The sequence below is a fragment of the Tinamus guttatus genome, unplaced genomic scaffold (assembly GCF_059628265.1).
Source record: "Tinamus guttatus ecotype Peru unplaced genomic scaffold, ASM5962826v1 Tinamus_guttatus_pri_ptg000033l, whole genome shotgun sequence".
Taxonomy (NCBI): domain Eukaryota; kingdom Metazoa; phylum Chordata; class Aves; order Tinamiformes; family Tinamidae; genus Tinamus; species Tinamus guttatus.
Genome location: NW_028288567.1, coordinates 2,494,832 through 2,513,723, shown reverse-complemented (window position 1 = coordinate 2,513,723; position 18,892 = coordinate 2,494,832). Strand labels below are relative to the sequence as shown.

General features: G+C 35.8%; 1 protein-coding gene across 1 annotated transcript in view; it reads right to left on the bottom strand.

The window, feature by feature from the left end:
• Positions 1–2,585: 2,585 nt before the first annotated feature.
• Positions 2,586–18,892, bottom strand: part of CENPF (centromere protein F) — a 35,766-nt gene continuing 19,459 nt past the window's right edge. The window contains exons 10-19 of the mRNA XM_088531917.1: positions 18,273–18,408; positions 14,422–17,903; positions 11,050–13,308; positions 10,363–10,515; positions 9,690–9,866; positions 8,791–8,952; positions 7,826–7,988; positions 6,623–7,099; positions 5,213–5,406; positions 2,586–2,861 (exon numbers count right to left, since the gene is read on the bottom strand). Of these exons, the coding sequence (XP_088388043.1) occupies positions 2,667–2,861; positions 5,213–5,406; positions 6,623–7,099; positions 7,826–7,988; positions 8,791–8,952; positions 9,690–9,866; positions 10,363–10,515; positions 11,050–13,308; positions 14,422–17,903; positions 18,273–18,408 (7,398 nt within the window). The 3' untranslated portion in view covers positions 2,586–2,666. The remainder of the gene's footprint in view (positions 2,862–5,212; positions 5,407–6,622; positions 7,100–7,825; positions 7,989–8,790; positions 8,953–9,689; positions 9,867–10,362; positions 10,516–11,049; positions 13,309–14,421; positions 17,904–18,272; positions 18,409–18,892) is intronic.

The following is an 18,892-nucleotide window of genomic DNA, read 5'->3' as shown; positions in this document are numbered from 1 at the left end:
CCTGCCATGCACCTGAATTACAGGTAGGTTGGAAATTAAGTTTTAGATAGTTTTCAGGAACCTGAATGAATTGTACCCGACATCTCACTGGTTTGCAACAGGACCTCGAATACTAAATGCCATTTTTAAGACATTTAGGTACTAACCTAAGTTATTGAAGATTCCCTGAACATCTTATCTTTATTAACTGGAATGCCAAAAACTAAGATTAGAGCATACTACAGTACATACGAGTAACTGCAAATAATAACTAGGTGTTTTGATCTTTCAAATTTATCTGTTTTCCATACCAAAACCTAAATACTTATGAAATACAAACAGAGCAAAGGGGGAAAATATATAATTACTATAATCCCAATAATTAATTAAAAGTGGTATTTACTCACTTTATTATAATCTAGTTGTTTTAATTTTTCTGGTGGAGATCACATGGATTTCTAAATATACTTTTCCAGCTTTTTCTCCAAGTGGGACATTTTTCAAGGCATTAAAAAAGAAAAACAATGTCTGGGATTAGATAAAGCCGTTCTGTATTATTTATATGGTCTATTACCAATGCGCATTCACACTCATACTTCCTTCAAAAGAGTTGTTTTACAATATATTTTTCTAGTTGCTCCAATTTCACCCATGATCCCTAAATAATTTGAAGACACAGAATCCCATCTAAAATATCTAACTTTTATGAGCCAATTTGTTGACATACTGGCAGAAGCCAGGGCAATCAAGGTGCATTATTTAAGATAGATGTCCTTCGGTTTTCCTGGAAGATGGCTCCAGGCACAGTGCCACACAGATTGCTTTAAAGATGTAGTACTTTGGTGGGCAAACTAGAGGGGCTTTAGGAAAAGTCACAAGATCTGTTGACCTGACACCAACCATAGACACAGGTAATCTTGAAGCATAGATTGTATACAAGGGATTTGGTTATTTTAACTCCATGAAATACTTTATGTTACTCTCTTAGACACATTTGAGACAAAAGTCGCATGTTTTTAAATGAGTGGATTAATTTGCTTTTCTCATAAACTGTGTTCAAATGGAATGGGCTGTAAGCAGGGTTTATACATACATAATAGAGAAAACTACTGAGTGCAAAAGTGACTGCATTTTGACTATAATATCATCGTGTTTAGGAAGATTGTGTCTTCCTAAATTACCATTGTGTCATTAGGAAGATAGCTGTTGTACTTTAAAAGCTTAACTTAGAATAAAATAATTTTGTTTTCACTTTAACTAAGTAAACTCTTTCGAAGTGTGAAAAAACACCAGCTGTTTCTGCTGAAAGGGGAAAGTAGCTCTTCTGACACAAAAGTTATGTGAAAATGTCTCTCGCTGCGGTGCAGCTTGAAATCTTGGAGCCCGAGGGTTTCTAATACCTGGCAGCGTGGACAAGCACAAGCCCTGAGTGGAAGCCCTACTGGAAACGTCGTTCCTGGGCAGCTGGTCCCAGCTGATGGGGTTGATGCCACCCTCTTCGCTCACATCCAGGCTCTGGGCCACCGAGCACGGCCAGTTAGACCTTTCAAATGAACACGCCCAAGCTTGATCTTACTTGTAATGAATCATCCTGAATTCAAGTGGACAGTCGTGGACTAGAGTTATATATTTATATTAACATCCTGTTTTTAGATAAAATGTCCAGGTGAATCACTGTTACTCCTACTTTCTTTTGGGATCTCAAATGGGATTTTTCTTGGATGAAAGGGGGTTAACTTCACACTTCATATCCAAAATTTTCTTGGCACCTGATGCTTTCTCCTGCATATTCACCCTTGTTATACGAGTTGTACATCCGTTATCAGCAATAACTTTCCCAGAGAATGACAAGTTTGAGGCCCAGAAGCGTCAGGGTGAAGGAGAAGATTTCCTGTAGAGAATCAGCAAAGTACCAGCAGGGGCAGAGCTAGCCCTGCTGGTTGTTATGGGAGACTTTCCGGCCATGTAGCTAAAAATTAACAGTTGTAAGACCTTAAGCTCTACCCCAAAGACAGTACATGCAAGGAAGTACCAGCAGAGGGACTGACAGATGCTTAATTTCACAGAAGAACAATGATCACCTCTGGATCTGTGTGGACCACGTTTCCTCCCTCTTTGCCCAATGTTACTCCATTTCAAATAATAGTAATAAAAAAAAGACAGCAAGACAGAATGCACTGTATCTGTACACTGGATGCAATTTACATTTGGCTATATATTTATTTTTACAGTTACATATAAACTTGGTGCCTAGTTTTGCTATTATACAATCCTGTTCATCTAATGTTTTTACAGATATACAGGTAAATTTCATTCTCCAGTTGTAGATCATCTCTGTTGTAGTAGACTGAGAATTGTTTATTTTGGAAAAGTAATAACACAGTATCGTAGACAAAAGGGAGGGAAGCAATGTAGCACGCTGTTTACTATTTCACCTGCTTCATTTTTTCAACACATTTATATAGAATTATTTACAGTAAATTCTACAGAAAGTTATATTACCTAGCTGTTCCTTAATTATCATTCTACAAGTTTGAGTGATTAGTAAATACTCGAGAAGATTTACAGAACTAATATTCTGTTAATCATTTGAGAAGCAAAATGGTGCCCACTATATTGTTTTGATAATTATTTGAGAAACCAGTTTTTGACCAGTTATTTTGAGTTGAGATTAGGTCCACACAGATTTACTGCACCTTGCAGTTTTCTTGTTCACGCTGCTCAGGTGGCGTTTGTGCGTTCAGGGAGTTTTTGGCTTTGGGCACCATGTTGCTCTCGGTGGTGTTACCCTCAGGAACAGTTTTTGTGCAAAGCGGTGATCTTGAAGTAGCCTTCGTTAGTGGAAGAACTGTTCCTCCTTGGGACTGCTGCTCATCAGTTACCTGAAACACAAACAGAAACATCCTGTTGGTTACCTGCTAATGGAAAACCTTGTTAACTTTCTGCAGTAAATCAAAAGACTCACTGCAAAAGACTTAAGTGTTTTGAATTTGCAAAAACATATACAAATTAAAAAAACAAAGCATTTTGAAGACATTTATCACCCTTGACTATACAGTACAGTGAGACTTTAAATCAGTGTTTTGGGGCACAATAAAATCAAATACATGCTACACAAGTTAAGCTATTTGCTACGAGCAGGAAAAAAGCTAAAGCAGGAGCAGACAGTACTCTGAGTCTGTATTAGGCATTGCATATTGAGATCTGCATTTCATTTTGCCACTTCATAATGGAATGCCCTGTACATATTGTGCAAACATAAAACATAGTTCTCTGTTTTTTCCAACAACTGGACAGACACCAATGCTTTCATATTTTAACTGACATGCAGTCAAAGCACTCAATTTAAATTTGACAGATCACATACTAAAGAGAGTAAATTTGCATATGAAAATGGCAGAGGGCACATTTTAAATATCTTGAAAAAATTTCAGCAGTGTGAAACTGGCTGTCTTAGATGTCATACATATAAGTAGCTGTGAGGAATAAGAAGGTAACAGGGTTATTTCACTTTTAAAATAAGACACACGATATACTATTTTAATACAAAGCATGAAACAACGTGTTCTGATGGCTTCAACAAGCGATGAAGCGACACCATGAAGAGTTTTCCCAAAGACTCTCAGGCGTGCGTCTTCCTGGAATAAAACAGAGCGCCAAACACTGCAGTGCCCAAAGGGAAGGGCCCCCATTCCTGGCACTGAAGACTTCTGCATGTTTACGAGGGGAAAACATAGCCCTGAAACCTTTATTTCTACTATATTCTCCTGTAGCAAATATATTTAGAGGTGAAGGTAAGGAGCAGCCTGTCTTTAGGCTGAGACAATACCAGCTTAGGCACAAAAATATTGATTTGGGAAAATCCTCCCCCACTTGTATTAAAAACAATTTATTACTGACTACTCTTTTTTTTTTGCTGTAACCTTGATTACAGTCACCAAGCGCCCACAATAAGCCTGTACCCTGCTGGCAGATGGTCTCTTAGTAACTTTCTCTGGCCAGGGCTTCCTTTTTCCACTATCGAGTTTCTTTACAAGCGTCACGCTCCCTTTGACTCTAAAGTTACAGCAAATATCCACAAATGTGAGTAAATAAAATTTATAGCCATCACTTAATGAAACAGACCTCCAATCCCTGTAAGAAACTGCAAATTTTGACAAGTTGGGGTAATTAACCCTTGAAACAACATGCACGGACACAGTGGATTCAATCTTACTTTAACTATGCATTTCCTAATGTATCTCAAAAATTATGGGCTGTGATCCAACTGATCACTACATTGTGCTCTCTGGCCTCAGAATGTATAAAGCATGAAACTATGTGGATCAGGTTGACAATCAAGAACATATTTCGTGAGCTAACCCCAAGTATTTCATTAAAAAACAACCAAAACAACAAAAGTGTGTTACTTCATGGCTTCCCTTTGGCTCTACTGGTCACTGAAGGAATGATTTGTGTAACCTGGCAAACTGGCCACCTCGGACAACCTTCATGTAAAGAAGTACCAGTATAAAATAAGCACTCTCAAACTTGGTTAACTTTCAGCAATGTGAATAACAACTCTGGGAAATCTAGGAAATATTTGCATTAGCTTCTTCTGATGTACTGTGAAATATTTAGCAGTCATGCTACTGCGAACACTTGCAGAGTTGAAGTATAGCTTCATAGCTTAAAAGCTTCATTAACCAACCTTCTTGAATAAAAATCAAACTTCAAAACCTAATTCAGCATTATTTATTTATTGTTTATATATATTTTTTTAAACCCTCAAATTCTGGTAACCATTAATATTAAAAGTCTATGTACCCAATTTAGATGTTCAGCAGTCTCTCAAATATCAGTCATCATTTAGAATCTGGGATTCCAAGAAAAGTTGTTAGTAGAAAACCTTTAGCCTCAACTCAGATTTCCAGAGATTTTCTTTTTTGTTTTTTTACAGTTTTTGAAGCCTAAGAAACTGCAGGATAAAGAATATATGCTCTTAATAACAACTACATACCTTTTAAAATATACCTGTATTGCATTTACTTTCCAAATGGCTTACACTGTGAAGTCACAGATTACATCACAGGAACAACAGCCCTAATGTTTGGTTATTCAGCATTTAGGATCTCCTCTTCACTATATATCTGAGAAATTTAAAGAATAATGATATATCCCCAAACATACTTGGCAAGGTGAATCATACAGCACATTTCTTTATGGTTTTCATACACAGATAATTTTAAGTCACCTTTTGTGATTTGCTGCCACCAGCTGTTGGATGAAAGCGCTCACCAAGATAATCTGATTTGGCTTTTTTAACATCTTGTGGAGGTGAAGACAATTTCCTGCTTCGGGAAGGCAGACGAGGATCCGTCCTTACATTTAGAGTGGTTCTACGTAAAATATAAGGGCTAACCTTTTCAGCAGGAATATCAGCGAACCCTGAAAAATAAACAGGTTCCATTAAAACAGCTCACTAAATTATAGTGTTTGTCAAATAAGCACATCTCTTTTTCAAGAAATGGATTAAAAATAGCTGATTAAAATAAATAATTTACTTCATTGAAGTAAAAGGCCTGGAAAGATTACTGTGCAGATTTACTTTTTCAAAATTCAAATGCATACTGAAATCTAAGCATACAACAGTAATCCCATACCAGAGTTTTCCAAATATATATAGAATTTTGTTTTAAAGGTACACAATTATCTGGAGAATAATTTCAGTTTAAAAACGTACCTACTTTTTTCTATAATTCAAACAGAAGACAATTCTGTGACATGATACTTTTGATTTTTTCATATTTTTCTCAGTGTATGAATACACTGTTTTTAAATTTGTTATCTCTAAATTCAGCCTAGATCTGAAACATCGCAACAAGCAAATAAGTCCTCAGAATAGATAAATTTCCAGAAAAGAATTAACAGTGATAAGAACAGGAAATGCAAATAATATATATTTAAAAAAAAAATCCTAGTTTCTGTGAATGATTGAAGTTGAGGAGATTCAGTATCTACATGTCTGGTCCCCAAGTAATTGCAGTTACAGAGAGTCACTTAAAGAACATTTTAACATGCAGTATATTGCTCAAGCAAACTTCTCATTTACTTTTTGCCTCAGTGAATCATTATCTGGATACTGGGCTACCTAATTTCACTGCATTAATAGCAGAATAAAACTGAACTTTCATGAGGATGTGAATTCACTGTTAGTTTCCTCTTTGAACTAGTGAAGAATAACATTGAAGAAACTAAAGGACGAGGAAAGAACAGAAGTGACTCCATCTACTACAGCATAGTACACAGCACTGTATTTTAGTATCTTCTGAATGTTTAAGGGTAAATCTACTCTGTAGCCATATTGTACTCCTTTAAGTTTCAATTGCTAGTTCAGAGACTGTTTTTAAATGACTAGGTCAAGTCTTGATCTAGTTGCCGTTGCATTTTGTGCACTTTATACATCACAAGACCCTACAAGCTGTGACTGCCAATACAGTCAGTACAGCTGAATATTTGCTGAACTTGTTAAAGCAATGTAAACGTACCATGGAAGACTACCAGCACACTTCCTCAAGCGCTAAATTGTCATAAACTGGCACTATGTAGAAAGGGAGGAGGGCCTCACTCCCACTGCCTTCCTTTATAACAAAAATATAAATACCTTTTTTCACCACTTCTGGAAGTCCATCCACCTCATACTGCATATTCTCCTGTGAAAGCAAATTTTGATGGAGATCATCCTTCCTTCTCTTTTTTGATAAAGCCTTTGGCATAGGGGATCTTGGTTCTCCACTAGCTTTCGGGGAGTCTTCATTTCTCCGCCTTTTACTTGAAAGCTTAGTAGTATCTTCCTTTGACTTCATGCCCTTGACTGACTGATCATCAGCTGTTCCCGAGGCATCTGAACTGGGCACAGGAGAGCTCACAGCATCACTCATTGGCTGTTTCAACTGACCACTCAACAAAGCGACTTGAGTTTTTAACATCTCATTTGCTTCTTCTAGCTTATAATATTTAACAATTAGAGAACAGTATTTCTCCAAGTTCTCATTTGCCTCTCTAGTTTTCACTTCTACAGACTCCTGCAATTCTTCCAGTTTTAACCTAGTTTCTTTTGCAATGGCATTCTCATCAGCACCTGTAAAGCAAAGTTATTGTTACTCATGCAAGTTACTTAAAAAAAGATGTATATACAGGAATTTATAATGCAAAGATCAAACAACTCTTAATTATGTATGTTCTATAACTATGCAACCATAATAAATAAGTGGAAATGTGTAACAAAATCAGTAGTATGTTACCTACAATATTTATTAAATAGGAAGCAAATACAAAATTTGAAAAGAGTCGTTGATCAGTACACAGGAGAATATTTTCTCTATCATTTTTAACTTCTGAATAGTCAACTCTGTATCCTTAACTTTAAGCACATTTTACAAAGTATGAAGAGACCTGACAATGCATTTTGTGTCATGAAATGACTCACCCCCTCCACCCCATCAAAAAAAAGGGGGCAAAGCATGAAAGTTGCAAAGATATTTGGGAATATTTGTTATTACAAAAAAAAAAAAAAATCCACTTCCTCATAAAGTCCCCTTTACGCCCAGAAATGTAACAATAAAAATGTGTGTATATATAGAAGTTGCATAAGATTCTCAAAAGATGACTGACACATATTTCTCTTTGTACTTTTTCATGCCAGTCAAGAATCCTTCTCTGTTTTAGAGCTGCTTACACAAGTGTACATTTTAGAGAAAAAATTCAAATTACTGTATTCTTAAGAAAGCAATAAGGTGCAGTTACAGTGGCAACCTCTGTAACTGAGTCAAGATTCAATTACATTTTTTCTTACACTTTGACATACTTAGATTTTTCTTCTTCAATAGCTCATCACGTTCCGCTATGTGTTTCTTCAACATTTCCTTTTCCTGTTCCATCTGTTTACAAGATTTCATCCACAGCTGCACTTTACTATGAGCAAATTCATTTTCTTTCTTTAGTTCAATTATACTGTTAATATTGTCAGCCTAGAAAATAAAAGACGTAGTTATAACACTGGAAACATAATTCTTCTGTCTAAGCACTACACCATGAAATAGAGCTCTGCTATGCACTATTATTTGTAGGCCAAAGCTATAAGTAATTCTTATTTGCTTGTTTCTGTACAACTTAATTTTAGCAGCCTCTTTTAAAGTCATCTTTCTAGACAAGTACATACATGTAGATTAACTTAGCAGAGAAAAAGAATTCCAAAACCAATAGGAAGGCTGTTACTCTCTACAGTAACAGACAGCAAATTGTGAATGTTCACGTCATTGACACTGTTCACAGTATGCAGACCTCCTATTCTATTATCAGTGAGAATGTTTGACAAATGGAGAATTACACTAGTTAATAATTTTAATGGGAATTATATATAAGATGGAAATGATAAAGCTCTGGAGAATCAAAAGCAAAGTACCAAGGCTAATGTTTGAGACAGAACTTTAAAGTAATTTACAAAAAGTAAACAGGGACTGCAAAGTCACTGCATTCTGATCACATTATAATGAAGTTGCAATATTCAGTGTAGACACTGGATTACTATGTTTAGTAGCACATAAAACAATTATAAGTGATCTTGGTCATGGAATGCATTGCAGATTATTCTTAACTCCTTGATCAATAGTAACAATGTTTTCTGCACATGCTACTTTTTAATTAGTGAAACAAAGGTCAAGGCAAGATCAAACCAGAGTTTTGGAGCACTGATTTCCAATCATGCATTTATTTTGCTGCACTGTACCTTCCATCTGATGTAACTAGCAATACTTGCATGATTTTTCTTACCTTAATCTTCTGGAGTTCTCCTAACGTCTGATTAGCTTCTTTAAGAAAATTATTTAATTCCTCTTTATTTGACTTCAAATGCTCAATTTCCATTTTTTGTGAACTGATGAAATGCTCCAGTGAATTCATTTTATCTTGACAAGCCTGAATTTCTACTTCATTCTAAAAGAAGAAAGTGTGCCTAATTACTGTCATACTAAAAAAGGACACAATTATATTTTGAAGATATACTTAAGATCATGTTATAGCTTACAGGAATTTCATGGCAAATTTGCTTGATAAACTTTGAGGAATAATTGACTTAAATATACATTTCATGTACCAGAATCTTGCCTCTAAGATTTCTATCATTAGAAAGCCCTTATAATTTAACTTTATTTTAAAGATACTACACATTCATAGGAACTAAAATTAAGGTATGACTATAGCAAGTTGCTTATTGTGTCTTCCTGCTCCCAGTACATATTTTATGTCTCTGGGAATATAGGATTATGGCTATTTAGATACAGTACGGATAAAGCAAGTGCATTTAAAACATTTGACCTTATGTTCTTTGGCAGTTGATCTTTCCTCACCCTTCCCACTTAACTAGCCTTTTCCTTGACTAGGAAGCTACTCATTGAAACATACTTGAAACTCTGCTTTCTCCATGTGTACAGTCCTAGTAAAAATATATGTACTTAACACTGACCGAGTTGTGAAGTAAATTCATCTTTTTATATAGCAACTAGTAAAAGATGAATTCATTTCAGAACTCAGCTAGTTTTTATATTTTAGAAATACAGACACCAAAGAGTTTCCTTTGCAATTGTATCTGCAAACGTTTTTTAAAGTGTGTGGGCATTAAAGATTGAGGTAGAAAAGACTCACAGCACCATTCTTCTTATTGTCTGATTTACCTTTTGGTTTAGCTCTGTTAGAGCAGCCTGATGATCCTTCTCTGCTTGATGAAGTTGGTCTTGATATTCTAATATTTCTCTTATCATTTCACTCTCCTTTTCTTGGAACTCTTTCTGAACCATCCCCAAACTGTTACTCAGCTCATTTTTTTCTGATATAGCCAGATGCAGCTGAATCTATAAACAGAAATATCATATTTGGTATTTAAAATCTTATAAAAGAAGAATTTACCTATTAAACTGTTTGACTAGATATATGAAACATCTTTGAATAAAAAAAAAAAGACTCAGTAAGAAAAACATATCTAACTGAGTAAATAGACCATAATCACAGCTGAACATCGAAAAACAAGACAGCATGCAAAGGTGGGCCTTCTAAAAATAAACATCTTAATGTGACGGATATGTTGAATGCAACCTTGCCAACACTGCAGAACCATACTACACTGCTAAAACCAATATTTATATTTCTGAATGTATGTTTGCTTCCTCTGAAAGTAATTTCAGAAATTAAGAATCACTTATTATCTTAAAGATAATGAAACTTTCTAAGCATTTTCCTTTCTATCAAGGTACTACACATTCGTGCAGCTCTGTTGACCTCCATCCACCTACAATAGTTGAGAATTTGGTCTTGAACACAGAAATTTCTATTACTCATGCAGTGACTAACTTTGTTGTTTTCTGACTCTTCTTGAAGAAGCTGTATTTGTTCAGCAAGCTTCTTCCTTTCCATGGTAGATTCTTCCTTTAATTCGGAAATCTTCAGTTCAGTATTACGTAGTTTGACTTCCAACTCAGTACAACTTTCAGTCAGTTCATTTACCTGAAATTAAAATTTCCGTAATTATTAAAAAGAAAGTGTGACTTCTAAAGAATTTGATATGCAGCATGCAGATTTTAAGAAGGGTTACCTTATTCAGATAACTGGTTCAAGCCCAACCAATGGCCAAAACACATTAAAGCTATTTTCTCATGGCAGTTGTTGAATTGCTATTTCACTTCCTGTTGAGCTCCTGAACAACTGCTTCTTAATATAAAAACTCACTCACTTTTTACTAATTTGCCTTTCTTCTTTTTCTTCTATAGGAAAAAGTATCCTACAATATACTCTATTACTTAAAGTTCTACGCCTACTTTCAAGCAATCTTTCCATTCTTCCTACCCTTGGGAGTGCTTTCCAGCTCTTAATTTTGAAAGCAACTCTTAACTGCATTGAAAAGAACATTTTAAAAATAGGATACTTACTGTAAATAGCTCCGATTAAAGATATTTTAAGATATAATTTATTAAGGAAGTGGTAACCCCAGAGGACATCTTAATCTTCTTCACAACTTCACAACAACACAAATGGTATTACCTTTTTACACAAAGTGTTCTTTTCGGAAAGTGTAGATTCCAGTTCCTTCCCAAGGTCTTTATAAGATATTTTTAGAGCATCCAGGATATCCTGAAAACTTTCATTACTAGAAAAGCGTTGCCCCTTCAGCTTCAATTCAGTGATCAAATTCTTCAGCTCCTTCTTTTCCTGGTGCCAACATTCATGCTCATGCTCCATGTGTGTCAACTGCAAAGAGAGCTGCTCTGCATCTTTGACTTGCTTTTGAAGAGCACCATTTTCTTGAATCTTTTCATCCAGTTTTTGCTTACAATCCATAAACTGTTCAACAAGTATGTCCTTTGAATGTTCTAATTTGATATTTTCACTTTTTATTTCCTCGCATTGTTGTAATAGCACTGCTCTATCTTGCTCAAGGTGAGTTACCTGATTAATTAAGTCTTCTTCTTTTGCTCTAGCAACAGCTTGCTCCTTGCAGGAAAATTCTAGTTTTTCGTTTATATCTTTCAGTTCAGATTTCAGCAACATTACAGCATTTTCAAACTCACCCTTGATTTGCATCTTTTCTTTCTCTTTTTCTTCTAATATTTTTACTGTAGCCAAATTTGAAGACTCTAGTTCAAGGATCCTTTCTTGCTTTTCCTTTAAATTTTTAGCCAGACACTCTTTTTGTGAGCTGAGGGCATCAATTTCTAATTCTAAACATTTCGACCTATCAGCCATCTCTTCCATCTCAATTTTTAATGTTTCCGCTTCTGCTTTAGCAGTCTCTGATTGAACAAATGCATCTTCTAGATTTTCTTCTGACATCTGCAATTCTCTTTCAAGCCTCTCAATTTTGTCGAGAAGAGAATCAGCTTTCCTTTCACTTTCTTTCAGCTTCTCAGCTATGTGACGTTTCTTCTTCTCATCAGATTCAATTTTGACTTTCAGCTTCTCAATTCCGTATCTCATTTGATGTACTTCTTGCTGTACTGAGTTTAATCTGGCAGCAAGCTCGCCTTTTTCAATTAACAAACCTTCCAAAGATTTGTAGAGCTTGGAATTTTCCTTTTCTAAAGCATTTAATTTACTCTGCATCATTTCAGATTCTCTTACGTCCAAATCTTTTTCCTTGTTCAAATCTGCTGCTTGGCTTTGGTGAATGGTGAACGACTCTACATCTTTTTCCAAATTTTTCTGAAGATCATTTTCACTTGAAATCTGATTTACATCAGATTGTACAAACAGATTTGTTTCTGTCATCACTCCATCCCCTGACCTAATGAATTCAGTAACATTCTTTTTATTTGACTCTAGCTCTTTTAATTTCTCTTGTAGGTTCTGATACATTTTATCCCATTCTTTTTTATTTTCAGACAAAATATTTAGTTCTTGGCCAATATGATTTCTCTCAGTCGTGACTGCAGCAAGGTGCTCTTGAAGTCTACAAATAGTTTCTAGTTTAATTTCTCTGTCCCTTTCTAATTGCTGATATTTTGACTGAAGGATTTCAAAATCTTTCTCCATGGAAAAGACCTGGTTCACAATATTTACTTTCTCAGATTTTGTCCTCCTCAGTTCATTTTCCACTTCAATAAATCGCTCATGCCAGTCTTTGTTGGTCATTTCTACATCATCCAGTGTCTCTGTTGCTGTTACATTAGACAATCTAACTTTATATTCTTCCAGCTCAGACTTTACGTTGCCAAGTTCTTTTTCTAAAGACATTACTCTAAGAGATAATTGCTGCTTATCGACAGAAACAGATTCCAGTTTTTCTTTCATGTCACAATTTATTTTTTTAAGCAGCACAGCAGTTTCTTCTAGTTCTGCAAAAGCTGATCTCTGAGGAGTTAAGTGTGTATGCTGAAAGTCCAATGGCAAGTTTAATTCCTTGGCTTTCAGTAATAAATCAACATTCTTTCTGCTTTCCTCTGTCTCATAAATCAAATTCAGATTTTCAGCAATTTGCTGGTTTGTTTCAGTGCTTATTTGATTTTCAGAAAAATCCCCTGCACTCAAAAAACTACTAGTGCTGGAGAATGACAACACACTAGCACAGTCTGACACATTAACAATTTCTTCTGACAAATTTCTACATTCTTGTTCTCCACGCAACTTCTCAGTACAGTCTTCTAGAAATCTTCCTTCAATGGTCTCAGTTATATTTTCACACATGGATTTCGCTCTTATCGCCATTTTTTTGCAGGGGCTCCGCTCAGGTGTGTCATTTCTCTGTGCTGCGTTTTCATTAGGCATTCTCAGTTCATAAAAGCTGTTGCTTTCTTGTTGGGGGTTCTGCAATTGTTAAGAATCAATAAATTTAAAAAAAAAAGAATTTAAAAATATTTTTTCTAAGTATTAAAGCTCCTCTTCTTATGCAAAAAGAATGGACAGTATCCTTTTCAAATTTGTTATCTGCTTTCCAATTGAAATAATTTACAGCTACTTATGCATTTTTGCATCTTTGTCCAAAGTCTGTAAGGTACCAGGGAGAAAACTCAGCCAAGTTTACTGACAGACTAAGTGCAAAGATATCACATGCTTCCATATTTTGGGAATACAGCTGTCCCTCTGACAAAGCAGCAAACTATTACAATCACTAATCTAATATTTATTCACTAATCTAATATTTACTCACCTCTTCTTATTAGATACCAGAGAATCTCCAAAGGAGACAAAAGCAAATCCTCAAAAAATCCTTTTCTCAATTACCACTGTTGGTAAGAGCTGGACTTGCACTTAGCTCTGCCTGATGCTGTCATTCAAGACAACAAAAATGAATGACTCTGAAATCTCAAGTCTCCCAAGAAGACCTGGGACTAAGGACAAGGACTAAACAATCTCTATTGAATACTTAAAAGATCTACAGCTATGGAGTATAGGGAACTATTTTTTATCTTTGTTGTTGTTGTCTATGTATCAGTGGGGATACTATCAGTGAATTCTGAACAACGCTAGATGTTAAATATTTTCTTCTGTGCAAGGAGCAGTTTCTCAGTGTTGTACAGTCAACCAGAATGGAGAGCTTCACTTGCTATGACTAAGAGCCAAATTAAATTATCATTTCTGAGTCTCTGTTGACATCACACTGGAAGCCACCTGTAGAAGACCTAGCGGCCAGAACTAGAATTCTTGCAAGCAGAAAAGAGTACTATGTCTCTGGTAGGCCACATCTGTGTGTTTTTTTTTTCCCTTTTTTTTTTTCCCCTCCTCCATCATTTGCTATTTTTAATACTCCCTACGATGCATAGGACAAAAGTCAAGAATGCTTTTTTCTTTCTCTAAAGAACTGCATTGCTTATGTGTGACAGTTTTAACAACATTTCATTTCATATATATCCACCTTTAGCTTTACTACAGAGCAAATGTTTTGCATAAAACTGATTTGCCATGGGAGCAATTACCTACCGTTTCAGCATCCGCACACAGCAGAGAACGAGAGCTCAAATCAAGGGCTTGCAGGTGGAACCTGGCTGCTTCTAGCTCCAAAGACAGATTTAAAGTTTGCCTCCTCTCTGCTGCCAGTTTGCACTCCATTTCCATACTCAGGTTACGCAGTTTCTGCTGCCATTCTTCATTGTCAGATATATTTTGCTGTTTGAGATGATCTATTTCTTTTCTTTCAGAGAGTATAATTTGCTTCAGCTCTTGTATTTCGTCCTTCTTCCTATCTTCCTGAAGGTGAAATTGGTCTTCAAGCACCTTAATGGACTTCTCATATGTCTGACACAGCATTTGAAGTTCTTCAACCCTACTCTCAAGATTAGCCTTTCCAGGGGTAACGGTCTTTTCTTCTTTTGCAGAGTCCAGTGTGGGATCATTACAAGGATTTTCCACTAAAACTTTTCCTGCACCTTCTGGAATTATTTCTTCTAAACTATTTAACTGATTAATTTCCTCTGGCCATTTGTATATACCACTGTCGAAAGAACTATCAGTCTGACTTATTTTTATAAAAGAGGGGCTTTGAGAAAGATCAGGAAAAGAAATAGCAGCCTTAGTTTCAGCTAAATCCAGCTGTCCATCCCTCTGACTGGAAGATAAGAGCACTCTCATTGAGTCCGTATTAGCATCGCTCAGACTTGTTGACAATGAAGAGTTTTCTGCCTTCAGTGTTTCAATACAGCACTGTAGCTCAGATATTTTTGACCTCATAGTGCAATGTTGTTCATATAGCACTTTATGCTCATTCTGTAAAGAGAAAAACTTCTCTCTTATCTCAGCAAAGTGCATTTTAACTTCGTTTCTGGATAACTTTAGGTCTTTGTATTCATATTCAGAACTATATCCAGCACCACATTCTTTAAATTTGAAGGGTACTTGCTTATTATCAAAATATATCCCTCTATCACTATTATCACTCTGATCCATAAGTTCGTCAGGAAACATAGCTTTCTCATCTTTTAAATTTTTGTCTGCATTCATTATTTTCTCTTCCTCTTCAGTCATTTTATTAATAACTGTGATGCTATCAGTTTTTGAATCAGTAATTGCAGAAGTTAATACTAGGTTTTCAGTCTGTAATCTTTCACACATTTTCTCCAGCTCATTCAGCTTGCTTATTGTTACCTGCAAAGATGATGCCAGTTGGTCAGGATGATTTTCTCCAGAGGTCAATGCAGGGAAAAGCAATGAGTAACTTTCACTCATTCCTCTTCTATCACAATTCCAGATAGCAGTACCATAATTATACTCTAATGAGCGGCTACCTTCATCTAACCTTGCTGGCTGACAACCTGAAGTTTTATATTCTTTAACAGACAAGAGTTCCTCCTGCAATTTCTCCTTTTCCCTCTTACATTTCTCATGTTCTTCTTCCATTATTTTTAAAGCAGTCTCCAACTGCATCATTTGTAACCTGTAGTTTTCTGCAGAGGGACCTCGATCCTCAAAATCGATTTGAAGATGCTCGAGTTTTAGCTGAGTGTCCTTGTCTTCCACAGGGTTCCTCAGCTGTTCAGAAGTGAGTCTCCTTTCATCACTGCAGCCACAAATTACAGGTTCACTTTTACTTTCTAGTCCCGTGACCAATTGCTCCTTCTCTTGAAATAAGGTATCATATTGCTCTTGCATTTTACTCTGTGTTGCCCTGACGGTTAAAATTTCCTGTCTTAAACAGTCAAGCTCAACAAAAGGTATATTTTCGCTATGGGAAAATTCTGACTGTAGTTGTTGAAGTTCTTGAATTAAGTGTTTTTTTGTTTCTTCTGAGGCTAGTAGTTTACATAAGATGTCTTGATTCTCACTAAATATCTGTTTTCCTTGTTCTAATTTTGCTTTATTCTCCTCAGATTTATTTGTCTGCTCTCTTAAAATGCACATCATGTTCACATTTTTTTCTTCCATCAATTTGTACTTTGCTTGCAGAACAGTAAGCTCCTTTTCAGTTTCTTCAGATCTTGCTTCAATACATTCTCTTTCCTCTCTCTGTCTTCTAGACATTTCAGAAATTATTTCTTCTCTTTCCTTTAAGCTATTAGATATACTTCTATTTGCTTCAAGTAAAGTTATTTGTTCTTGCTCTAAAGTTCTGCTTAAATCCCTAAGGGCTCCATTTTCTTCAGTAAGTTTCTCAATTTCTTTGTTATAAGTGCAAATTACTGAAGACATGTCTTTTTTCTCTGAACTCCATGTTTCAGACATGAGCTCTAGCTGTCTTAATGAATCCTCAAGCAATTTATTGTTGATCTTTAAATCCTGAATCTCTGCTTGCCCATTTTCTAATCTTTCATTCAGCATTTGTAGTTGCATCTCCTTTTCCTGAAGAGTAGCTAATGTTTTTTCAATAAAGTCCTGACGTGCTGAAATATCTACCTGCAAATTACTAATGTGCTGTTTAGCTTCTGTCACGAAGCTTTCATGCATCTTTTCTACATCAACTAACCTTTTTTGTGTTTCATCCTTGACTTGCAGTAAGTCTTCATACTGCTTCTTTTGTTCTGAATTCATCTGTTTTTGAGCCACCAATGAAACCTCAAGAGAAGAAATTTGATCTTTTAGGACGGTCAGATCCTTGTTTTCTTCTATTCCTAGAACAGCTTTTGCACATCTGTGCTCCTCAGTGATGGAGTTACTCATGGCGAGTTGTTGATCATCAAAAACAGCTTCATCCCGATTGTTTTGTAGAAGAACTTCTCCATCTTCTGTCATTTCTGGAACAGCCTTTGCTCCTACAAGACAACAAGTTCTCTCATGTTCGCCAAGGAGGCCATGGAAACATCGATCCCTTTGCAGTCCTTCACATGCTGCCAATTGTAACCTTCCTTCTAGTTCACTAACGTGGTTGGTGAGCTGGAATATTTTACAGGACATAGTTTCTATTTCTTTCAAGTACTTTTTATCAGAAAATTCTGCTCGCTGTTGTAGTTCATCATAAGCATTTTCCTTTGCTTCTAATTGCACGCTTTTACCATCTAACATGTCTCTGAGTTCTTTAATCTCTATCCTTCTCCTTTCTTTTTCAGTTTCCATTACTCTGAGTTTCTCACTATGTTCATTATTTTTGACTTGTTCACTTTGGAGCGAACTCTCCAAATCATTAATATGAGACAGCATGCCTTCTTTTTCAGACTTAAGTTTATTTATAAGATCATCACTTTCATTTTTCCACTGAGAAAAAGCAGCAGCCTCTTTTTTTAATTCTTCACATTCTCTCTCCTTGAATCCAAGGATGCTCTGAAAAGCTCCTGATTCTTCCTCCATTTTACTTATTTTACATTTTTGTTCTTTAATATAATTTTCTTTTTCCTTGAGCAGATTTTGAGTAGAAGCTTGCTGCTTTTCCATGTCAACTAAAGCAAATTTCAGCTTCTCCAAAGAAAGAGAGTTATCCTGCTTTTTACATTTCTCTTGTAGTAATTTTAATTCTGCTTCCTGAAATATATTCTTATCTGTAACAGAAAACATCATGAAATCCTTAATTTATTCAGATAAATGATGCAGCTAAATACAAAATATTTACTTTTAGGGACACTGCAGGAAAGACATTGACAAGAATTGCCAATCTTGGCAATTCTGCTGACAACATTCTAGATGAAATTTTACTATTTACTTTTATCTTGAATTTTCACTATATTTCAAAGCATCTGCTTCAAGTTATTACATTGGATAAAAGGTTTTTTTAAAAAATCACCCACGGTTGTCTGAAACCATGTACTCATAGACATTGTTCTTTCAGTTCTGCAGTTTCATACAAGCCTGTGCTTCAAACCAGTCCATCCAACAACAGTTATTTCTGTAAAATCAAATATGCAACTCACTTTTCATCTCTTCAGCAAAAATCTGGCTCTGTTTTAGAGACTGCTTTGTAGTTTTTAGCTCTTCTTCAAGTTGGTGGATTTCTCGCAATTTTTTTTCGAATTGACAATCAAGAAGGTTTTTTTCCTTCTTCAATTCCTAAAAAAGTCCAAACAAGACCGTATCTAACATGAATTTCCAAGAAGATCAAATAATTCATCTCATTTAATCGAAAGAAAGGTATTCCACTACATCTCGCTACGTGCTGGCCTTGATTCCTAAAAACTGTTTGAGAACACCAGCTGAACTTGACCTGCTCACAGCATCTGTGAGATGCTGCCAGTTGACAGAGTTAGGGTGTCCCTTGGATGTCCCATAACCTGCCCCAGCCAGATCAAGACAGGACAGAACACAGTCTGGGATGTCTGAGTTGATGAATTGATGAGCTGATGAATGCTGCCTTCCCAAAGCCACAGAGGAAAAAAACCTCTGAGATGGCTGAAACAACACAGGCTGAATTTTGCCTGTTTACTGGTGTAGAGACAACTTTTCTTTTCATAGAATAACATCCTTGTGGCAATACTGGTCAAATTTTATTTAGAAACGCTTACTATTTCAAAGGGTTATTTCACCATTAAGAGTA